This window comes from Anastrepha obliqua, chromosome 1 (genome assembly GCF_027943255.1).
Source record: "Anastrepha obliqua isolate idAnaObli1 chromosome 1, idAnaObli1_1.0, whole genome shotgun sequence".
Lineage (NCBI taxonomy): Eukaryota > Metazoa > Arthropoda > Insecta > Diptera > Tephritidae > Anastrepha > Anastrepha obliqua.
Window position 1 is genome coordinate 39,081,041 of NC_072892.1, and position 20,636 is coordinate 39,101,676.

General features: G+C 38.5%; 1 protein-coding gene across 3 annotated transcripts in view; it reads right to left on the minus strand.

The window, feature by feature from the left end:
* Positions 1-5,292: 5,292 nt before the first annotated feature.
* LOC129244790 (uncharacterized) overlaps positions 5,293-20,636 on the minus strand; it is a 47,366-nt gene continuing 32,022 nt past the window's right edge. For all 3 annotated transcript variants that reach the window (XM_054882637.1, XM_054882644.1, XM_054882651.1), the window contains exon 2: positions 5,293-8,803. In XM_054882637.1, coding sequence (XP_054738612.1) covers positions 5,987-8,803 — 2,817 coding nt within the window. In that variant the 3' untranslated portion in view covers positions 5,293-5,986. The remainder of the gene's footprint in view (positions 8,804-20,636) is intronic.

A 20,636-nucleotide genomic window follows, 5' to 3' on the forward strand; every position in this document is an offset into this window, starting at 1 on the left:
CTTCATATTCTTATGCATATTATATGTATATTACTTTTCCCATTCTATAGCTTCCAATATGCAATAGACGGACAAGAATTTAAATAATATTTAAGGTAAATATTTTTTTATTTTTTATTTGGTATTCTTCAATTGTAATTAGTAACGGATAATTTTGGTATATAAATTAGAAGTGTTGTAATTCGTTTTAAAAGTGAATGGCTAAAAATCAGTTGATGCTTTTGAATTTTTCGGACAGCTCGTCTGACAGGTGAAAACCACAAGACTACTAAAGTAGCGGCATATGGGTGGCTTTATACTGATTGGGAATAATTTAAATTGAGTTATTGTTTTATACTTAACTAGCGAAAACCCGCCCGTTCCGCTGGTCGTCTTTAAAAAAATCTAGATTAATTAATTAAATTAAGCCGAAAAATACTGTGTATTTTTTATAAAAGTTCTCGCGCATGAATAGTAATGAAAGAAGTTTTGAATAGTAGTAGCAATTAAAAAACGTTTGATGTGATTTACAATACTTTATTACTTTTTTTATTGTAATGCTCTTTGGTATACAATATTCTTCGTTTTTCCATGCGTTGTTGAATAAATGAACAATATCGATGGCTTACCAACTCTTGAGCATGAAACATAAAGTTGGCCATGAGAAAAACATGGGTTTTCTAAATCAATACCACAAATTGATAAAGAAGGAGAAGAGAACTGTTCTATTCCCCCCCGCTTTAACCCAGCTATGTGTTCAGGTGCAAATTATTTTTTTGCGTGAAGTCTGATATAAAATAAGTTCTTTTACTCTTCTTAAATTTATATAAACTTTTCCAGGCGAAGTAAAAAAACTGACATATATTTGCTTCAACAGTATATTTGTGAGTACACAGGTAATACGTAAATATATGAATGATATAGGTAATATCTCATATTAGCATAACCTTTCTGATACAATGAATTTTTCACTATAACTGACTTCAGATTAACGTTTATATAATAAGCGTATATGTAACATTTAAAAATTTTTTTAGATTTTTTTTTTTTTAATTTTTAATAATAAGTGGTCTTCCTCTTCCTCTCCTCTTTCTCTTCCTCTTCCTCTTCCTCTTCCTGTAGCTATTCCCTTTCCTCTTCCATCTCCAGCTGGAGGAGTACGGCAGGAGGAAACGGGCAGTAAAAACTACTTCACTTAAAAGCTTTCATCAACAGCTTCCATCTGATACCCATATTGTACAAACACATCCAAGGGTACCCTGGTCCACCTTTTTGGCTATATCTCGAGACCCTGGTCACTCAGAGATCTAAAAAATACTCTGTATTAAAGCACTCATCAGTAGCTTTGATTTGATACCCATAATGTAAAAACACATCCTAGGGTTACCCGGGTCCTCGTTTTGGCCTTCGGCAGCGCCACCTGGTGGCGAGTGGAATCAATAAGCGTATTATACTAACCTTCACCGTGGAAAAATATCTATATATACCAAATTTCATAATAATCGGCCACACACACGACCAAAATGTATTCAATTCTAACGAATGCTATGTGCGGTACAAAAAATACGTGCGGCAAATAGCAAAAACATACTCACTTAACCGACGCACCGCACACACACGCATTATCGGATTTCAACCAAACTTCACAGAAACCTTTGCCAAAGCAACACCAACAATGTGTGAAACTTTCATTGCTTTCCTTATACGCGTTGCTGAGATTACCCCGGACAAATGCACACTTTTTTTCGGCTTAATTTTTATATATATAGATTATACAGAAAATATCATTATATACAATATAACCCTAACTTAATAAGCACACTGGCTATTGGGGATACAGAAAATAGTTTTCAAGTCCAATATTGCTGTGCAAAATTATGACAATAAGGTCAGCGGCGAAAACTTATAATGTACTCCAGTCTATATCTTCTAATATGTGGTAGAATTTCAAAAGATATTTAGATCGTCTAAAAGAATAATTTTTTTTTTAAATAATTGATACACAAGGTGGTGCAAATTGAATCATCCAATTTCGTTTTAAAAAATGATTTTGAGAAATGGAAATGTTTTTTTTTTTGAACAGCCAAGGACTTTCCACCCAGTACCTGTCCCCGAACATGTAAAGGAAATGTGTATGCTGCTGCAACAGCAGCAACAGCAACAACATGAGGCCATAATGGAGTAATCGTGACATAAATATGGAGGATAAATCCAGATTTCCAGGCACAATTTTCTGTTTCATCAAGGAATTTCGACGAATTAGCTCTTGAAAACGTTGTATGGTTCTACTCGTACGAAGGTTTGGTTTTTCCTCTGTCCTTCACTTGAGATGATCCTAAGAATCGATTGATGGTACTATACAGAAACATTCAGATATTCCAAGTTTCCTAAGCAATGTGAATCTGGCTCGTGTTATTGCTACATTTTTGTGCGAGATTTAAACTAAACTGAATTGCGTTAGAATAGTGTGAGCATTTAATAAAAAATGTTAAAGCCTACTACTTTGAAAATCTTGTAACGGTACTAAGTAGCTTGTACACATTTTCGATTTCTGTGCATTTTTTTGCTAGTTTCATGGGAGATAATGCATGAATGCGTGTAAGCTAGTCAAGTCAGATGAACTATTTGGTATGGCATTTCATAACTAATTCGCAGTCCTCTGTTTGCATCAGACTTCCTTTTTTTACTTTGCTAATTACAAGTTTCATTCAAAAGTTCCCCCGTTTGGCATAATTTGGCATTCCCAACTTTTGCTAGAAACTCGGTTGTTTTCCAGGGGTCATATTTCAGGAGCTGGAGTGGAGATCAATTCCTAAAAGAAATATATATATATTTATGTGTACAAAATATTCTTCAGTATTATATCTTTTGTTGTAACTTATCTGTTTTTTGCCTCTTGATAGCTTTCATGTGGACAAGATTTACGCGTACCGTTCTCCCAGAAAAGTATATTTTTCATGATCAGATCATCAGCTCAGTTAGTTTTTTCGGTCTGTACACCAGAATTTAGACACTCTTGTCGAATATGGTACCTGAGCGGCTTAAGGTTTCAGTTTAAATTTTCTGGTTGAAACTTTTTTTGGGTTGGCTGTTGGGTTTGTTTAACAGAAACCACCCGTATTTCTATTCAGCCGTCATTTCAGCAGCATTTCTCAAATTAAATATAGTTGATTGTTGTTGTAGTCTTACAAAGGTGTTAAACTCAAGCTGAAAAAATGTAACGATCTCATTTTGATGCTGCCTAAAAAGGGTTTTAATAAATTATTGGTATTTGCCGATGGTTTTTGCGGGATGCGGTGTATAGTTAATAACCGGTTTAAGACAGATTTACCAAGTCTACAGTTGCATTAATAGCCGCTAATAAGGTTCAATTAGCTTCGTCGGAAGTTACACAACATTTCAACAGAACTTGATGCACAGTATTATAAAACTGAGAGGGAAGCGGATACTATAGCAGGTTAAACTCCTACTTATCCAGAATTGACCCCGACATACCTAACATATGTCCGGCATGTGAAGATACCACGCACGACACTAACCACATTTTCACATGCCCTCTAAAACCAACTCATCTAACACCCCTCTCCCTCTGGACCCAACCCGTCGAAACAGCATGTTTCCTAGGCCCTCCTTTAGATGAGCCAGACGAGGACGACCGGTGACCCTACACTGACGGGGCTTCTATTACTGTTTAAATAACAACAACAAGAAGCGGAATTCAGTAGCTTTTCCTTCAGAACTTAAGTACACCCTGGCGTCAGCGACTAGGCTCACATTCTTATCCTTATATCCAATGGCCACAAATATTATAGTTGTAGCGGCACTCTGTTTCTAATGATCTGCGTACTCATTCTAACCAACTGATTTTAAATTAAAGTTCAAGAGAGTATGCGAGCTCTTCGCACGTTCAAAGCGCTCCTGCTGTTAGATGGATTGAGTAGAGAGGAAATAGGTGTGTGGTTTTGTGTGTCACTTCCGCATGCTTGGCAGATGTTTGACTTATCGAGGTCCAACCGAGTTCTGTAGAAAGTGTGCTACGGTAGACTTTGTTTCTCGCGGTAGATCTCCTGACATGACTTATGTACCATTTTTTTTTGTCGAAGGAAAATATTTTTTCACCTAGAAAAAGTTGACAGTAATCCACTGAAATGAAAGTCGATGGATTAAATTTTAAAAACAAATTTCTTATATATTTGCTTTGCTTTTGTTTTTTCACCACATTTTGTGTTGGCTTTGTTTTTCTATAAAACATTATTTTGTAAACTTTTGTCCATTTATAAATAAAAATACTAATACTTAAGCCTAAACTACAAAATACAGTGATAATATTAATAATAATAATAATCATATGCTTCATCAACATGAAGTTTGTTCCAATCCTGTTTGCGCACTGCAAAGGACATAAAGAGAATTGTCTTTAAATATACAGATATATGAATTCACTACAGTCGCATAACTTTCACATGTTATTTACAATACTACTTGTATACATATATATGTATGTACATATACATAGTATATTTTGTAGTTGAATTTATTTGCTCGCTTCTTAATCAGTAGCTTTAGTTTGACAATTTTTGTTTGTAGTTTAGATTTCTTACGTTTTTAATCTTACATAATTGCAGCTATATATAATATTAAGAGTTATGCAAAACGGATTTACACATACAAAGTATCTTATATATACATATATAATATATATTTTCTCATTCACTACACATTGAATATTATGTACAATTTAGAATTCAGCTAGTTTAACTTTTTAGTGTCTTGAGTAGTAATACATTTTAAGATTTATTTATTTTTTTCATTTGAAGAGGAAAATTGGCAAAAAGTTCACAACTGAATATAAAATTGGACAATTGTGTGTGCGTGTATGTGTATGTAAACTAAGATTGCACGGAAGTTGTATTAATTTTCTATTTAAAGTTATAATGTCGTATGTGTGAAGGCAAAGCATGGGCACATACGTCAAAATAACTTTAATGCGCTACAGGGGAAATATAATAATTTTTCATTTTATGCGATGCAAAGCCATCTAAACAAATTTGGTTTAATAAAATACATACATTGAGTGTTTAATACAGCGATTGGGTATGATAATCAGATTTATGTTCGCCAATATTTGCTGTCCCGAAAATCAGTCAATATATGTATTTATTCACATTTTTTGTTTGTCTTTAAATCTTTGAAAAATGTAATCTTTTCTTAATAAGAGCTTTTGAAAGCAATTGCTTTGGGCGCATAACTCGAATGAAAGTTTTTGTAAATAAGTTTGAGCTTTGTTTTTTAATTAAAAAATTGAATCAAAATCGTAGTTTAAAACTAAATCGAGTACAAAAACTACTATTGTTGTATCGGAAAAATGCTAACATTCGATGATATTCTCAATATTTGTAAATCTAATAGTTGTTGTACATCCAAAACTATTTTCGAAACCATTGCAAATTAGAAATATTTGAGTTCTACATTTTCGTAAGCCCTTATTAAACCTAAGCTTAAGTATTTGTATTTCATCAATAAGTACATTTTCTTACAGCCAAAGCAAGTGACAATTTCTTTCGAACTATGCGTCCCAGCCGCTTTCTTGCTCTCCATTTGTTGCACACACAATTTCCATACAGTTCCGAAACGAAAAGTTCACAACCTGAGCATTTTACACTTAAGCGAACTTATTTAGTTTTAACTAAAATTTTTGCAATACAAAGAATTTGAAACGAATCGTTCAAAGCGATTTCTTCATTCCAAAACGGAACTCATCTACATATGTATATACAGTTAAACATAGTCGGCTGTTGTGTTTCCGCTGCTTGCAATGTTCCATTGCTCAACGCTGATGTTGCCACCATGTATCCCATGCGCTCCATGCGCACCATGCGCTTGGCGCCATTAGCAGTCATAAACACCAGCAAGGCCACCTATTGGCGTTGCAGTACGTTCCGCCGTCGCAGTAGTACAGCGTACGGCACCACGTCTCCTGCATCGTTCTGCTACCTTACAATTGATACTAACTACCGACCATGATGTGTGCCGGTTGTTCCAGCTCGTTATCGTGCACGGAGGAGTAACGTGACGCCGCCACTACTGGCGTTAAACTGCTCTTGAAGAGTTCGTCAGAGCTTAACTTGCAGCTGGGCACCAATTCGGTGAATTCGGAACCCAAACCGAATTCCATATCGAGAAATCCGTATTCCCATGTTGAGGATGCTGAGGCTGCTGCTGCATTGGCGCTTATGCTACTCACATACGATGAGGTGAGCGAATGCGTCGCCGATGAGATAGTCGAGAGCGTTGTGAAGGTTGCCGTCGAGGAAGAGGTACATGTATTGAATGCTGTGCTGCTGCTACTGCTTGAGGCTAATGCACTTGTGCTAGTACTGGAGGCGGATGTTGATTGCACGGTGGTGAAGGTGCCGCTGATGGCGACAGCAGGCGTTTGCATTGTGCTATCCGTCGCGCTGACGCTTGTTGTTGTGGCGGCTGTGACTGGTACAGGCGTGGCGGTGGCTGGGTTTGTTATCGATAACGCAGGCGGTAATATGGCGAAGAGGTCGTTATTGTTGAGTGGATCTAGCGCGGATTGGGACGATAAACTGAGTACCGAACTCCAGTTGATTGAACGTGTGGAGTCTTCGTCCGCGTAACCGGAATCACTGCTGTCTGTGGTACTAATGGATGTTGTTGTGGTCGCAAGAGGTGTTGTTATTACACTGCTAGACGCGTTTGTTGGCACCGCTGTGGTTGTTATGTTGTGCGTTGGCGTCGCGGCTGAACTAGGCGCGCTCATCGTTGTGGTAACTGGGAGCAACTGCGTTTGCGTCGTTGATGGCGTTTGTGTGGGCGATGGCGGTGCGGGCGGCATTACTGGTTGGCAGGGAAATGGCGTTGCACGGCCAGACTGTGATTCCCGGAAGGGATAGTGATCATAAGGAAGCAATGACGCGGTTGCAGATGACGCCGCTAACGACGTAGAATCACAATTGTTCATATTAATACTACTGAGACTATTATTTATTGGGAAGCCGGCGCCGAGCTTTTGCAGTTGTTGTGGTTGTGCGCTCAAGTATGGCGGTGGCGTGTCGAGGCGTTCTGGCTGATTTTGGTAGTGCGGTACATGTTGGGAAAAATGCTGCGGTGGTTGCTGTTGTAGCAGTGTTGACGGCTGATGTTGCACCTGATAATCCATGTTGGACAGACGCGCGCAGTTCATCACTGGTGGTGCATAGTCCTGGTGTTGCTGGTGCAACATCGTGTGCGGCTGTTGTGGGACCAACAACTGTTGAGGTGGCTGTTGTGGACCCACCAAATGATGCTGCAAATGATGAGGCGGATGTAGATGCTGATGGTACTGATGCTGTTGAGCGGCAGCAGCCTGTGCCGCTGCTTGATGCATCTCTTTAGCTTCAGTTTCGATTTCGCGATCGATGCGCTTCAATGTATTGCAGATGAGCACCGAACGGTAAAGCGATTGCTCAGATACTTGTCGGAAGCGCGACAACTTGAACATGGACAGGTTGCGTATCTTAAGCCGTAGTTCCTTGTAGCAATTCTTATTTGTGTTGCACCATGTGCCGCGGCCGTCGCAGCAGCGTTTTAGTGGATGCCGTGCGTCGAGAGTAGCGGCAGCCACATGCAGATTGCCGAAAGTTGGTGGTGGCACGACGGCGGCGGTATTAATGCTGCTCACATTGGGCGCCGGACTACTGCACCCCAGTTCTAAATACGATTTTCCATTCTCAGCGCAGCGTATTGTCTGCTGTTGCTGTGGTGGTTGCGGTGGCTGCTGCTGGGGTAGCGGGTACACTGCCTCGGGTGGCACATAAAATTGTTGGCCGCCACTAACAGGGCCGCCGGTGCTTTGCCATTGCGTAAAACCATTGCCGGCAGCCATGCGCATATGCTGCGGGCTGCCAGTGCGCGAACAGTTCTGCTGTGGGTATGGCTCTGAATAGTAGTTGGGGCGCGAGCCGTAACCGTGCGGAGCGGGCGCATAGCTGCCGAGTCGCTGTTGTTGATGTGGTGATGCGGTGGGTGTTGTAGGAGGTGGCGGAAATGAATTATAACGCAAAGGGCAGTATGTGGGTATTATACTCTCTTCCTCCTCGTAGTCATCCTCGAAATCATCGTCATCATCGTCCAACTCATCTGCACTGAGCAGCGTTGTCGCCAGTGTAGAGCGCGTCGCAATACTGCCCCAAGGATCGCTTGGTACTGCGACAGCTTGCAGTTTGGAAATGCAGTCGACCGGTTCCGTGGCAACGTTAGTCCATGGCTCGCAGCAGGGTACGGCGGCAACCTCCTCCAACTTGGCAATACTGTCTTCTGGGACGGGAGTGGTGGAGGTTGGAGGCAATGGTGTTATGGCGGCCATCTCACTGGCCATAGGCAACAACGATGCGACCATTAGTGGCAACGCTGTTGTCGTGCCCAATATAGAGGGGGACGCTGAAGGGGTACTTGAGTGAGGTGTGGTGTGTTCGGCGTTTTTAGTAACTTCTTTACCATTGCTAATACTATTAAGGAGCCCATTAGTGCTGCTGATACTACTACTATTTATATTGTTGTTATTCACTGTTAGGCCTTTAGTGGCTTCTGTTGAGCCGGGCGTTAACGCCCGCAAATTGGCGGATGCATCTTTAATGTTGTTGCCATTCAATTGCTGTTCCTCAATGGCTTCGATGTAGTTGTTGTTATTAATTGACCATTTGCTTGTCTTGATGGGAGGCGGACTGTTGGTATATGTATTGGCATCCTTGGCATCGAATGTTATCTCGTGTTTCCGCTTGGTAGCGGCTGTAGCTTGAAGACCCATTGCTGAATTAATCTGGAAGCAAAATAAGAAAAACTAACGTTAGCTTTGTGCCTTAGGATGCATTGATACCTATAAGTAAGACATTTTTTATTATAATCCTACGAACATTAAATATAAATCTATTGTAAACTATTGATAATCCTGTAATCCATTGCAGTAGCGCTGGATGAGTTCCAAGTTCAAGTCCAACCGGCGAAAACTTATGAAATATGCTTAAGAACTCAATCTTGAAAATATGAAAAATTTCTAAAGGTTGCTAAAGAAGTGTAGCAACAAAAACAACAATGATAAAACCTCCCCCACTAGACAATATTAGATACCTATAACGTGGAGCCCGATGATATACAAAAGTGGGCAGCAAATGATCCCGTCCACGCTTATGCCGCGCAACAACGCACACCATTCCCTAATTGCAGCTATTGTGCCCCAACATCACCAACCTCGCTCTTCCTCTGTCTATTTGTGCTACGAACGTCATTCACACCATATACTGAATAAGAAAAATAAAAATTCTCTACTAAAGCTTGCCATAGTAGTGAATAAACGAAATAAAAAGAAAAATATCCTCTTAGATGAAAGTCGTAACAAACAACAGCTGCGGCAGCGAAAGCAACCCAAATCACGAAGGCGGCAGTGATGAGCTGTGCATAGCACACATTTTCGAACCTCACACTGGGCGAACTTTAGCGCGTACAATATTATATCTCCCCTTCGGGGCGCAACCATTTCAACCGTAACCTTCTTTACTGCCAGCGTAGGAAAATTCCACATAGGATACTCGAAACTGTTTGGCGGCTGTATTAATTGTATGCGGCGTAGGGTCGTATCTTACGCCGTCGTTGTTGTTGCAACGATGACTTAGATTCATGTTTCGGTGCTTTGTGTACTTTTACCACGCACCAATTTTTACTTGTGTTGGAGGAGGGGCTCAAATGCAGTGGGAGAAATTGGAATTTAGGAGAATATACGAATGGCAGCATAGTAAAGGATTTGTTGCGAGCTGACAAGCGTAAGAAATTTGGCCAGAAAACGGCGCTGCGGTTGGTTGGCTAACTAAGCCTGAGCTTTAATGTTTGTTAAACTCGTGTTGTTCACTCTATGTTGGCCTAACTGAAGAAGTAGTTTTTCCTTGCGACCCTCTTACAATCCACTCACATACTATAGATATTATTGGTACTGTGATATGGGTATACAAGCCATGTGCTTGGTGGCTGGCGTAAGGCAGAGAAAGAAAATGGAAATTGGAGGCGTCTAGTTAGTTTTTGAAATATCGCGCCATATTTAACATTTTTGGCGAAAGTCTTTTAGCGTAAGCAGCTATTAGAATAAATAAGCAAAGAATGGCTAGACGTCGTAGTCGATTGTGTGAGTGTAGTAAAAGCTCCAGCTACACATGCACGCGTTTGTGCCAATCAAATAAAAGCAACGACCGCACAATTGCCCAGTTGATATAGAAAGCGAAAACCGACTAGCACAACTGGCATAAAAGACACTGCAATGCCAGTTAAGATTTGCTATTCCATTAAAAGGAAAGCGAGCGCATTGGCATCGAGGGTGTTGGCGGTGGTGGAAATCCGGAATTGGCAAAATAGCTAGTGGTTACTATCGCAAACAGACGACGAACTTCGAGTAGAAAGCTGCCAAATGTCAGCTGGTCACTTGCGGACGTTTCGTCATACATTTGCCGGTACACTATCGTCGCTTGCACATGCTATGAAATGAAGCACACAAGCATTAGCAGTGCACACGTTGAACGCATCTCGTCCAAAATGGAATAGCTACATGGACATACGTATGTATACCATATATACCAGGGGTGCGTCCCCGATTTCTGCTTTTCAAATATTTTTGCCGCTTTTGTGCTTGCTAAAAACTCTGACTCAGTCGTTGCTAGACAAGAGCTTACCGCAGCGCACATCTGCAAACCAGAAAATATACCCATATGTACGAGGATGTGTGTGTGTGTGTGTGTGTAAGTACGTAAGTCGTTGACGCACACGTGCATTTTTGCAGCGAAAAGTGACGGTGGTGCTGACGAAAGGCATTGCCTTGCACAGCGCGTCAGTCATGTTAATGGTGGTGGAAATGACTGCCATTTCATCCCTTCAATGTGCTGCATTAGGAATGTGCGACAATGCCGTCGGTACTGATGAAATGCCACGTTGGCTCGTTTATTTGGTGGATGCATCCCGCTTCGAAAGAAGACAATGAAAACAACAACAAGAGAAATAATAATAAAACGAAACAACTGCCGTTGCAATGTGCGACCCTTTTGCCGTTCTGTTTACCGCCTCGACTTGTGGTGTATTTTGCTTGCCTTGCTTTGCTTTGTCTGCTTGCAAGCCTGCCAGCCTAAAGTTTTTGTCGTTTGTTCCCTGCCTTATTCTGTGTTTTTTTGTTTTTTTTTTTGCTTTTACTGCTCATATCACTCTGTCTTCTGGTCTTTTTGCCTGCTGGCTGATTGGCTGGCGTGCAGCACTCTTCGTATATTTTTAGAAAATTATTTCAACAGCCGCCGCCGTAGTCGTCGTCGTACTCGCAACCATTTTTCGGTCCGTATATGTATGTATGTATGTATTGAGAGTGCGTCTGGTTGCATTTATACAAAATGCGACGACACATTGGCGGCTGGCATCTGATATGTAATATGCATGAATGTGTTTTTCCTTCGATGCGTTCGTTCGTTCGTTCCCTTTTTGGTGGTGATGTTGCTCGGTGGACGGACGGTTGCGCGCTTCCATGAAAACTGAAATGAATGAAACCTAAAATACGGAAGACTGCCAGACGCATACAAATACCTACATACATATGAACATGCATCCACATATACATGTATGTAAGTTTGTGTGCACGTACAGTGCGAACGACCCGATCCGTGGTGTGGCAGCAGCATATGCTTAAGCATTTTGGATACTTTGAAGAGGGTACATGCACGAGGTACGTCAGCATTCTTGCCGCCCTCATCTTTGCCGCTGCTATGGAGGACAGGCGGCTTTACGTTTTTCCACATTTACAAACACCCTGCCATTGCCTAAGTTGAGGTTATGTATGTAATATATGTACATATGTATGTCTGAAAAGTATTTTGCAGCTGAAGTGCTGTGCGACTGCTGTTCCATATGCCGACATTGCTTATAAGGCCTGTTACTGTATGTAAGTGTGTATGTGTGAAGGAGTCTTGCAATATGTTGCCAACAGCTGGACTATTCTTGAGCGCTCAGATGCAATGAGGAATAGGGGACGCACATAAGCAGTTGTGTTGTTTCAAAAGTATTCTGAACTATTCACGATCGAAAGAATGTCGAAACCGATTGGTTTTGCTTTTTTATTTTTGCTTCGTAAACGAGAAAGTCTCGTTGAGAATTTTGAGGAATAACTGTGACATAAATATTATGTTTTGAAGAAGTAATCACCGTTTTCTGCGTTAAGAGAAATGCAATTTCAGGAGCTTTATGATGCGAGTGCAAGCTTTACACATATTTCAAAAATGTTGCTTTCAAAATTGGAGAAATTCTTATACACACATACATATGTACATATTAGGGTGGTCCAGAATGAAAATAAAATAAAAATCGACAAATAAATTGAATTATTTTTATAGGAACTCTGAAAGTCCCCCAAAATGAAAAAAAAAAAATTATAATAAAATAAAGTTAAAATATTTATTTTTTAATAAAGATTAGGTATAATTTTTTTGCGCATTTGTGATCTGTAAATATTTAATAACAAATTTACGGAAAAGTAGATTTTTTCCATAGAAGTTCAATGGTAGTTTTCGTTGACAGCACGGGTAAACATTGAATAAAAATTAAATAAAAATAAAAAAATAAGTCAATAGGTTTTTAGACATAGAACATATTTAGGGCGTCAAGAAAAACAATTTTTTGCGCATATATCTGTATGTAGTCTCAACCAAAGTGTATTAATATTAGCACACTTTCGTCTCAACTAAGCTTTTCAAGCTTCATTGACATACGTATGTTTGAATATAGAAAACCGCTTTTTCAAAAACAAAATATTTTTTTCACTTTATTTTTGTAAAAAAGAGCTTTGCTTCTTTAGGAACCCTGAAACCGCTCTGTAGAAATCTGCAACTCTACTCTTTACACCGCACTGCCTGTGCGCCTTCGAAGTGATAAGTCTGCTTTTGTGACTTTTTTTGAGCCATGAGTCCGTAGAACTACGTAAGCTTTCGCAAGCTTTATGTATATATGTGCATTTTGTTTTCTAACTTTAAATATTTATTCCATTGCAATTTTTTTGTACGACTGTGTGGGAACATCTGATCTGATAATTTCCTCGATCGCACCAATGCTTCCTCAACAACCGTTCCCAAACGCACATCTGCATATAGTGTACGGGCACTAAGGTAGAATAACAGCGAGCCAAGCCATAAGTGGCACGATGCGATCACACAGCAACAGTATGTTTAAATCAGTATGTATGTATGACTCAAACATTCATATGCATGTATGTATGTATGTATGCACATTTGTACATATCGATTGCTGCTGACACAGAAAAATTTCTCTCGCCATCCGACGACTGTTGGTTTATTTTCAGGTTCAGTTTGCAGCGCCAACGCCACTGCTGCTGATGCTGATGCTATGTTGGTGATGGTGGTGCCCACGCTCTATTTTCGTTTGCTTTTGCTTTGTGGCTATTACTGATTGCTGCTGCCATTTGAATTTTACTCAATTTACTTTTTCTTCTTGTTTTGTTTTTGGTGTGTTATATTCTACATTTTTCATGCGAGTGCTTGTATTTTTTCCTACTCGTTTGCTGCCACTTCTTGTTTACTTAGTAAGTTCTCGGTGTCGGACTCGCCGACGATGATAAAGTTAAAAGTGTGTAGTATTTTTTAGCTTTTGGAACTTTTAGTGTATGTTTGTTTAAGTTCTTTTTTACTTTTCGTTTTGCATTTATTCTTGGATTTCTACACACTTGCTTGCTCTTCGTTTTTTCCTTGCCGCTGTGGCGCGACTGGTACTCTGGCTACAGTGTGTGCTCACTCTGTGCGCGCCGTTCTTCGAAATCCGTATAAATTTAAAATAAAACCCAAGTATTGCCAAGGTGTGGTTGCAAACTGTGTGTGTGTGTGTACTTGTGGGTGGGTGCGGCAAAGCGTTCATCAGCGTTTGAATACTACTTACTAATGTTGCTGTTGTTGTTGTCTGTCTTTGGTTTGTTTGATTCAGCTGTGATGTGTTGCCCACTGCCGCCGCCGTTTATTGACTTTTTTCACCGGCGCCTTTTTGACTTTTAGGTCGAGGTTCGTTTGTATGTATATCGAAATACAGTGTGTCAAAGCTTTTGTTGCGTTTCGCTTTAGTGCTGTTCGGGACTTTTGACAAAACTGTTTAGATCAACTTAGCACTATTTACTTGTGAAGAAGACTAAATTGCTCGCTATTGCATTAAAATATATTTATAAATTTTTCATTATTGATAGGTGTAGCTCAAGAGTCCCATTTAGATTTACAACTAAAATATTGTTTTTTTCTTTAAAATATCAGGATTTCTTTATCTAAATTTTCTTTTGCCTCAAGTGCATAGATATATTGCATTGGTATTGAGAACACCGGGTGGTCCAAGTATAGATATCGTAGAATCATGTTAATTCGACACTGACAGTCTTTTTCCACTTGAAATTCGTCTGTAAAACAATATTATAAATCTTTGAAACGAAAGGAGTAATTTAATTTTTAAAAATTGTGTTGCCCAAATTTCACGCTTATTGAAATTAAGTTTTATATGAAGGCACATTTCTATCTTAGCCGTTACATTATGAAAATGAAAAACACCACATCTGGGGATCGGAAGATCTGCAGGTTATCGTCGAGAAGCCAATGCATTCGTAGAGGGGATGCCAGTCAATTGTGTAAATATGGATATGACGGGATCATTGGACAATTTGTTCTCCAAAGTGTCGCTGAAAACAATATTTCGTTCACTTTGCTTTGATTATCGTATTGAACTGAAAATCATTGGTTCCAGCAGGATAGGGTATTACGAGTAAATTTGCTCAATTAGTTTTTAAAACCATACATATTTTTGTCGCCCTGTATAAAACCGAGATTGATTTACTTCAATTAATTTTTTTAATATTTGATTGTTTCAAAAAGTTTTATGCATGACGGTTTACTCAATTTTGAGTTTCAGATACTCGATTGTATGAAACTTTCTCTAAAAATTTTTTTCCAATTTATACTATTTTGTAGCAATCTAATATATTTCTTATTTTTTTCTAACATTTAGCTTTTCGTTCAACTCCAACTCCTCACCCGTTTTCATATTCTTGAGTACACCTTGACCGCGCGATATCTCGCTTATTTGCTTTGTTTGAAATTGTGTTTATTTTTATTTCTCAATATTTGTTGCTGCCTTTTTTGCGCCAGACATGCGTCATTGCTGACTCAGAGCATTGATTGTGAATCGCTGGCGACTTGCTTGCTTGCCTGCCATATTGTGCCTTAGTCACTTGAGTGAAGCAATGTTAAGAAGGTTTTACCCGTCGCCTATACAGTCATATTTTCGCAATGCAACAACGTCCGATTCAATTTAGTGTAGAATACTGAATTCCAGCTATTTAACTCGTATGTGGTATGAGTAAGCTGTTCCACGAGAAATCAAAATCAAAAAAAAAAAAAACATTGTTAAACATCTTAGTACTGCATGAGGATGCCCTCACACATATACATTTACACATATGGGAAGCATACGCATAGCCGCATGCAACAAATGTCCTCCACTCTTACATTGCCCCATCGTACCTCCTTACGCTGATTTATTGCTATGCCGCTAGACAGTACCCACACGACAACAGCTGCTCGAATATGCAGCGGCTCCAGTGAATAACTTAATAGCCTACGAGAGGGCAAACAAGAATCAAAAGTGCCAGGAAGAAAAAGCAGGAAAGCGTAGTAAGAAATGAAAAGCAATTTTCGGCGCACGTGTTCTTTGCGTTTACTACGCCATACTACACACACTACACTCCCATCACCCACTCTTGGCATTGGTGCACAGCATACGCTGCACATAGCAATTCCGTCCCTCCCATTCATGCGCTTATCCATTTATCTTTACAACAATCTCTGCATGCACTCTGTATGTTTAATAAATGCAAAAGCAAAAACATAAATCGTGCTATTTTTCAAGGGTAGCTGTTGTGCCGCAGCACTAGCGACGACGACAAAGTTTTCATTCACAGTCACAGATACAGCCCATAGAGTGGAGAGCGACTTGATAGTCACTGAACTGAATTACAATTCCATCCTTTTGTTGTATTAAAAGCAAACAACGATAGGGGTGAATGAATTTCCTTCAAAATCTGACACAACACAACCACCTAAATATCTAAACCTGTACGTAAATGCAAAAGTTGTGCTATAGCCATAGCAAATCTTAGCGAGAGTAAACAATGCAAGCTACCAAAAAAAAAGAAAAAAATAAAAACACAAAAACTTGCGCGAAAATAAAAATAATAAAATATGAAAAATGAATGCGCAAAAAATGTTGTATGCTTATGAAAATGTTATTGAAAGCGCGAGAGAAAAAATCGCAATCCAAATAAAATCACATAAAAAGCCACCAATTTTATGAATGGGTTATAAGTAAGGCAGAGCTAGCTACATACTTAGTTTGTGGTCGATTAGCGTGAGTAGGGGAAGAAAGAAATAAAAAATAAAAACAAACATCATCAAAACATTGACAACCGCTGCACAAATATATTCATACATATTTCAACTAATGTTTACTGCGCTTTATTTCCCACAGTAAATCAACTTATAAATTCACAATTTTATCACTTATTAATTTTATTACAAAGTTATAGTAGTAGTGAGCACATATGCATACATACATATGTTTGTCAACAAACCCCACATTTATCGCTTTTATTTATGGTTTTTTACCATTGTATTAATATTCCTCAAATTTAGCTACGTAGTATTGTTTTTGTAGGTCCGAGCACACTCTTTATTTTCCTATAGAAGGAAGGTGTGGGAGGCAACATTCGTAGTCGTAGTAGCAGACGCAGCAGCCAAGTCAATAACCCGGAAAGAAAAATGTAATTAAAGGAAGCGAAATCTCGAAGTTCACACACACCAACAAAGGCACTTGAGCGCTCCCCCACTCACAAACATTACACTTAAGCACGTTCACTCTACACTCACGGTACATACATACATACGTACATTTTATACAATGCGAGACATAGTAATGAAAGTAAATGCTTGCGGAAACAAAAACAATGAACAATTTAACAGCAGCATGACTAGCTGAAAAAAAAACAATAACAATGCATAAAAGAAGGAAGTTTTCACACTGAATATTGAACGACTGATGTTACAATGAATGTGGTGATGGTGACGACGTCGATTTGTATAAATGTCAAAAAAAGTATAAAAAAATTCTCACACCAACAATACACATATATTCGATAGGCAAGTGCAAGTCAATGATATTTATTACCTTGCTCCTTTGATTTTTTATACACAGACAGGCAGCAAAATTTTTGAAGGTCGCTGCATAAATTTGTCACATCGCAACGGCAATAAGAAATATAAAAAAAAAAAAACAAAAATAAATATAGTAAAAAGGGTATGGCCATGGCGATGGTGCTGCGATGTCGCAAGTACGGAGACGACGACGCGTTCACTCTCCGTAATAAAAAATGTAAATAAAAGTAAAACCCATTGAAAAGTAAAGGAGTAATACCGGAATCGTGAAAAGAAATGAGAGCGTGTATACAAGTACAATGTAATACATATTTTATACGTCATTAAATGTGTTTGTGTGTTTGCAATATTTTACAATGTGCCACCCATTGAGAGTAAAAGACTGGTTGTGAGTACAAAATTGTATTGTAAATAAGCTCAAAATCCACGTGGGTAAGTAAAGCATACAAAAATATACATGGAATTGTTGTTGGCATAGTAAATGCAAATTAAAAGAAATTAAAAGAAATAAATAAATAAAAATTCAAAAGTATTTGTGACGCGTTAGAAGAAGAGATTTAGAAAGAAACTATCTGCTAAAAAACACACTGATGGCCAATAAGTAATAAGAGAGTTGAAGCATTCGGATAATCAGGTCAACTCTGCGCGCTATTGAAATAAAATGAGGAATTAAACAAAAAAAAAAAACAAAACTTGCTCAAAAATTTTATATGGAACCGCTAATTAGAAAACACTAGTTTGACTACTTTTTCTTTGATTTTAAAATTTTATTAATTTTTTTATAAAAATATATGTAATTCTTCAAAAAATATATAACATAAATCATAGTTCAAACTTTCTACAAGAGTAAAAAAATTTTGTAAAACTTAAAAAAAAAAAACTTTTAATCAGGAATGCGACAATTCTTTGAGAGACGAATTTACAACAAGCGAAGAACAATATTTTTAATAAAACAACTGTTTACGTTTTTCTTCAGTAAATGCTCAAAGTAAAATTGGAATTTCATAATAAAAATATGTTCGTTGGTTGCAAATATACCAGCCAAAAATGAGATACAATAATGAGAAAGAACACAAAGACCATAAAAACGCAAAACCAGCAAGCCACGACAAGGTGCATCCAATTAAATTAAAAAAAACAACAGTTGACGCGAACAAGTGATTTTCTTTGGTAAACAAAACTAGGAAAAAAAACGACAGTTACACGAGACAACCCTTCGAAGCACGTGCATTTAGTTATACGATGCAAGCAGCGACGCTTGCGAATATCGAAGCAAAAAAAAAAAATCCGACCACCGAACGTGCACAAATGTGTAGGCCACAGTCGCTCACGCTATGCCCGGTATATATGTATGTATGCACGCCTATGCGATTAATCACGCGTTAATTATAGTAATGAAAATTATAAATTTATTTAAATGAATTTTTGAGAAATAAACAAATGGGAAGCGCAAGCAACAGATGCCAGAATTAAACGATTAGGCGAAAACGTCATAGTTTGTTGATATTGCCGGTTTGTTGTTGTTATTGCTAATGACATTGGCGCTGCTAAACAACACATTATGAACTCAATGATGGCATTAATATGTAAGCATGAAAGCCAACTATGGCAAGCAACGGCAACTTTGACAGCTGATTAAATTTATGAGCCTCGTTGAAAACGAAACTGAGAGCATAGACAAATGGGTAGTGACGAAACAGGTGGTAGCAATTAACAGCACTTGTAGGTATTTGTTGCAAGAAATACATATGTAAGTATGTTTATTTTGTAGTTGTTTTGCAACGACAAGCTGATGTGCTGGTGAAACATGCGTGCGGAGTGACGTAGTAAATAAATTTAGCGCCTGGATGTCGTATACATACATACGTACATATGTAATTAAGAATGAAACTTTGTATAAATTGTTATCGGGAATTGCCATTGTCGGTTAATCGATGTTTGGTGATTGCCAGTGGTTTATGCTTAGTTTGTTTACGATTTGGGTAAATGGCAAAATCAAGAAAAACGGTAAACAGCAGTAAACAGTAACTGTGAACGAAAACTTTCGTGTGTTACAAACATTTTAATGAATGTAAAAAAGTAGTAGTTAAATCTGCAAAATGTTGAAGAGTCATTAAACTTTAGATATCAACAATGAGGAGGCACATGAATACATACATACATATGTAAGTAAATATGCATATGCAAAAAAAAAAAAACAAAAACACAAAAATAATCAAATGAAAGTGAACAAAAGCTAATGAGGCAATCTGCCAATTGATCTTTAGTTAAGTGAAGTGACGCAACGTTATGTGCGTTAGTGAGTATTTGCTCATCGATTAACGCCGTTGGCGCTCAGTGCAGTTGAGAAGGTAGAAAGCAACGGATTTCAATGGATTTTTGGTTTTCGTTACACGAAACATTTTTTATAAAAATTAGTTTTATATTATTTATCGAAGCTAATAAATAAATAGTAAAAATAACGATTTTTGATTCGAATAACGAAATATTGCTGCTGTTATTATAAGAGCGTAGAAAATTTCATAAATGTTTGGGGATTCCTGCTGTAGTGATAGTTCTTGGCGGGATATAAACGGTAGCGTAGAATGTAAAACTGTCGTGGAAACGAGAAGACTAATGCTCTTCCTGCTTCATGGCGTTTAATGTCTGGTGCCGTGTTGGTAAACTATGCTTACAATACTGAAAGGTCGCAGCCAAAATACAAAAAGTTGTGGGAAAATAACTAAAAATGTAAACACTACCCAATGATAAATTGGGGAAAGTCATCTGACATTCAAAAGCGAACGCAACCTTTGTTTTTCTCAACTGCGCTTATAATGAATGATGAAAAAACAACAAAACTTGAACATTTGGCAAAAAAATAACAGTTAAATATAAAAATACCAGACAGCAAAAAAGGCTGGTTAAAGAGTAAACTCCAAATCAGGTGTCACACTGATTTTTTGAAATTAATCTTTTTTTTAGCTTCTCATTTCCGTCCACGCTGTACCACCGTTGAAATTACATACATACGTACTATCTAGTCAATTGAGCAAACGTGCGGACTTCGTAAACAATAAAGACAGTGCTAAAAAAGGCATCCAAGCAGGCTAGCACATTGAGCCAATGCTTTAACGAGCCACCAAATACATACAAACGTACACACAACTAATACAGAGAAAGAATTCCTATAGCCATTAGCGTCTATGCCTCGGGCTGGTAAAGTGGTGCCTGGTGTTGGTGTTGGTGGTGGCGTTAGCGCTCTTGAGGCAGAAACGTTGTTGCGCGCTGGCAACGGCGTTGGCAACTTTATAGACCGCCAACAGCATTGATGCTGGCAATAAAAGTACCAACAAAAAACACCCAACAAACAGCATTAGCTGCTGCTGCTGGCTCCATGATGTCGCC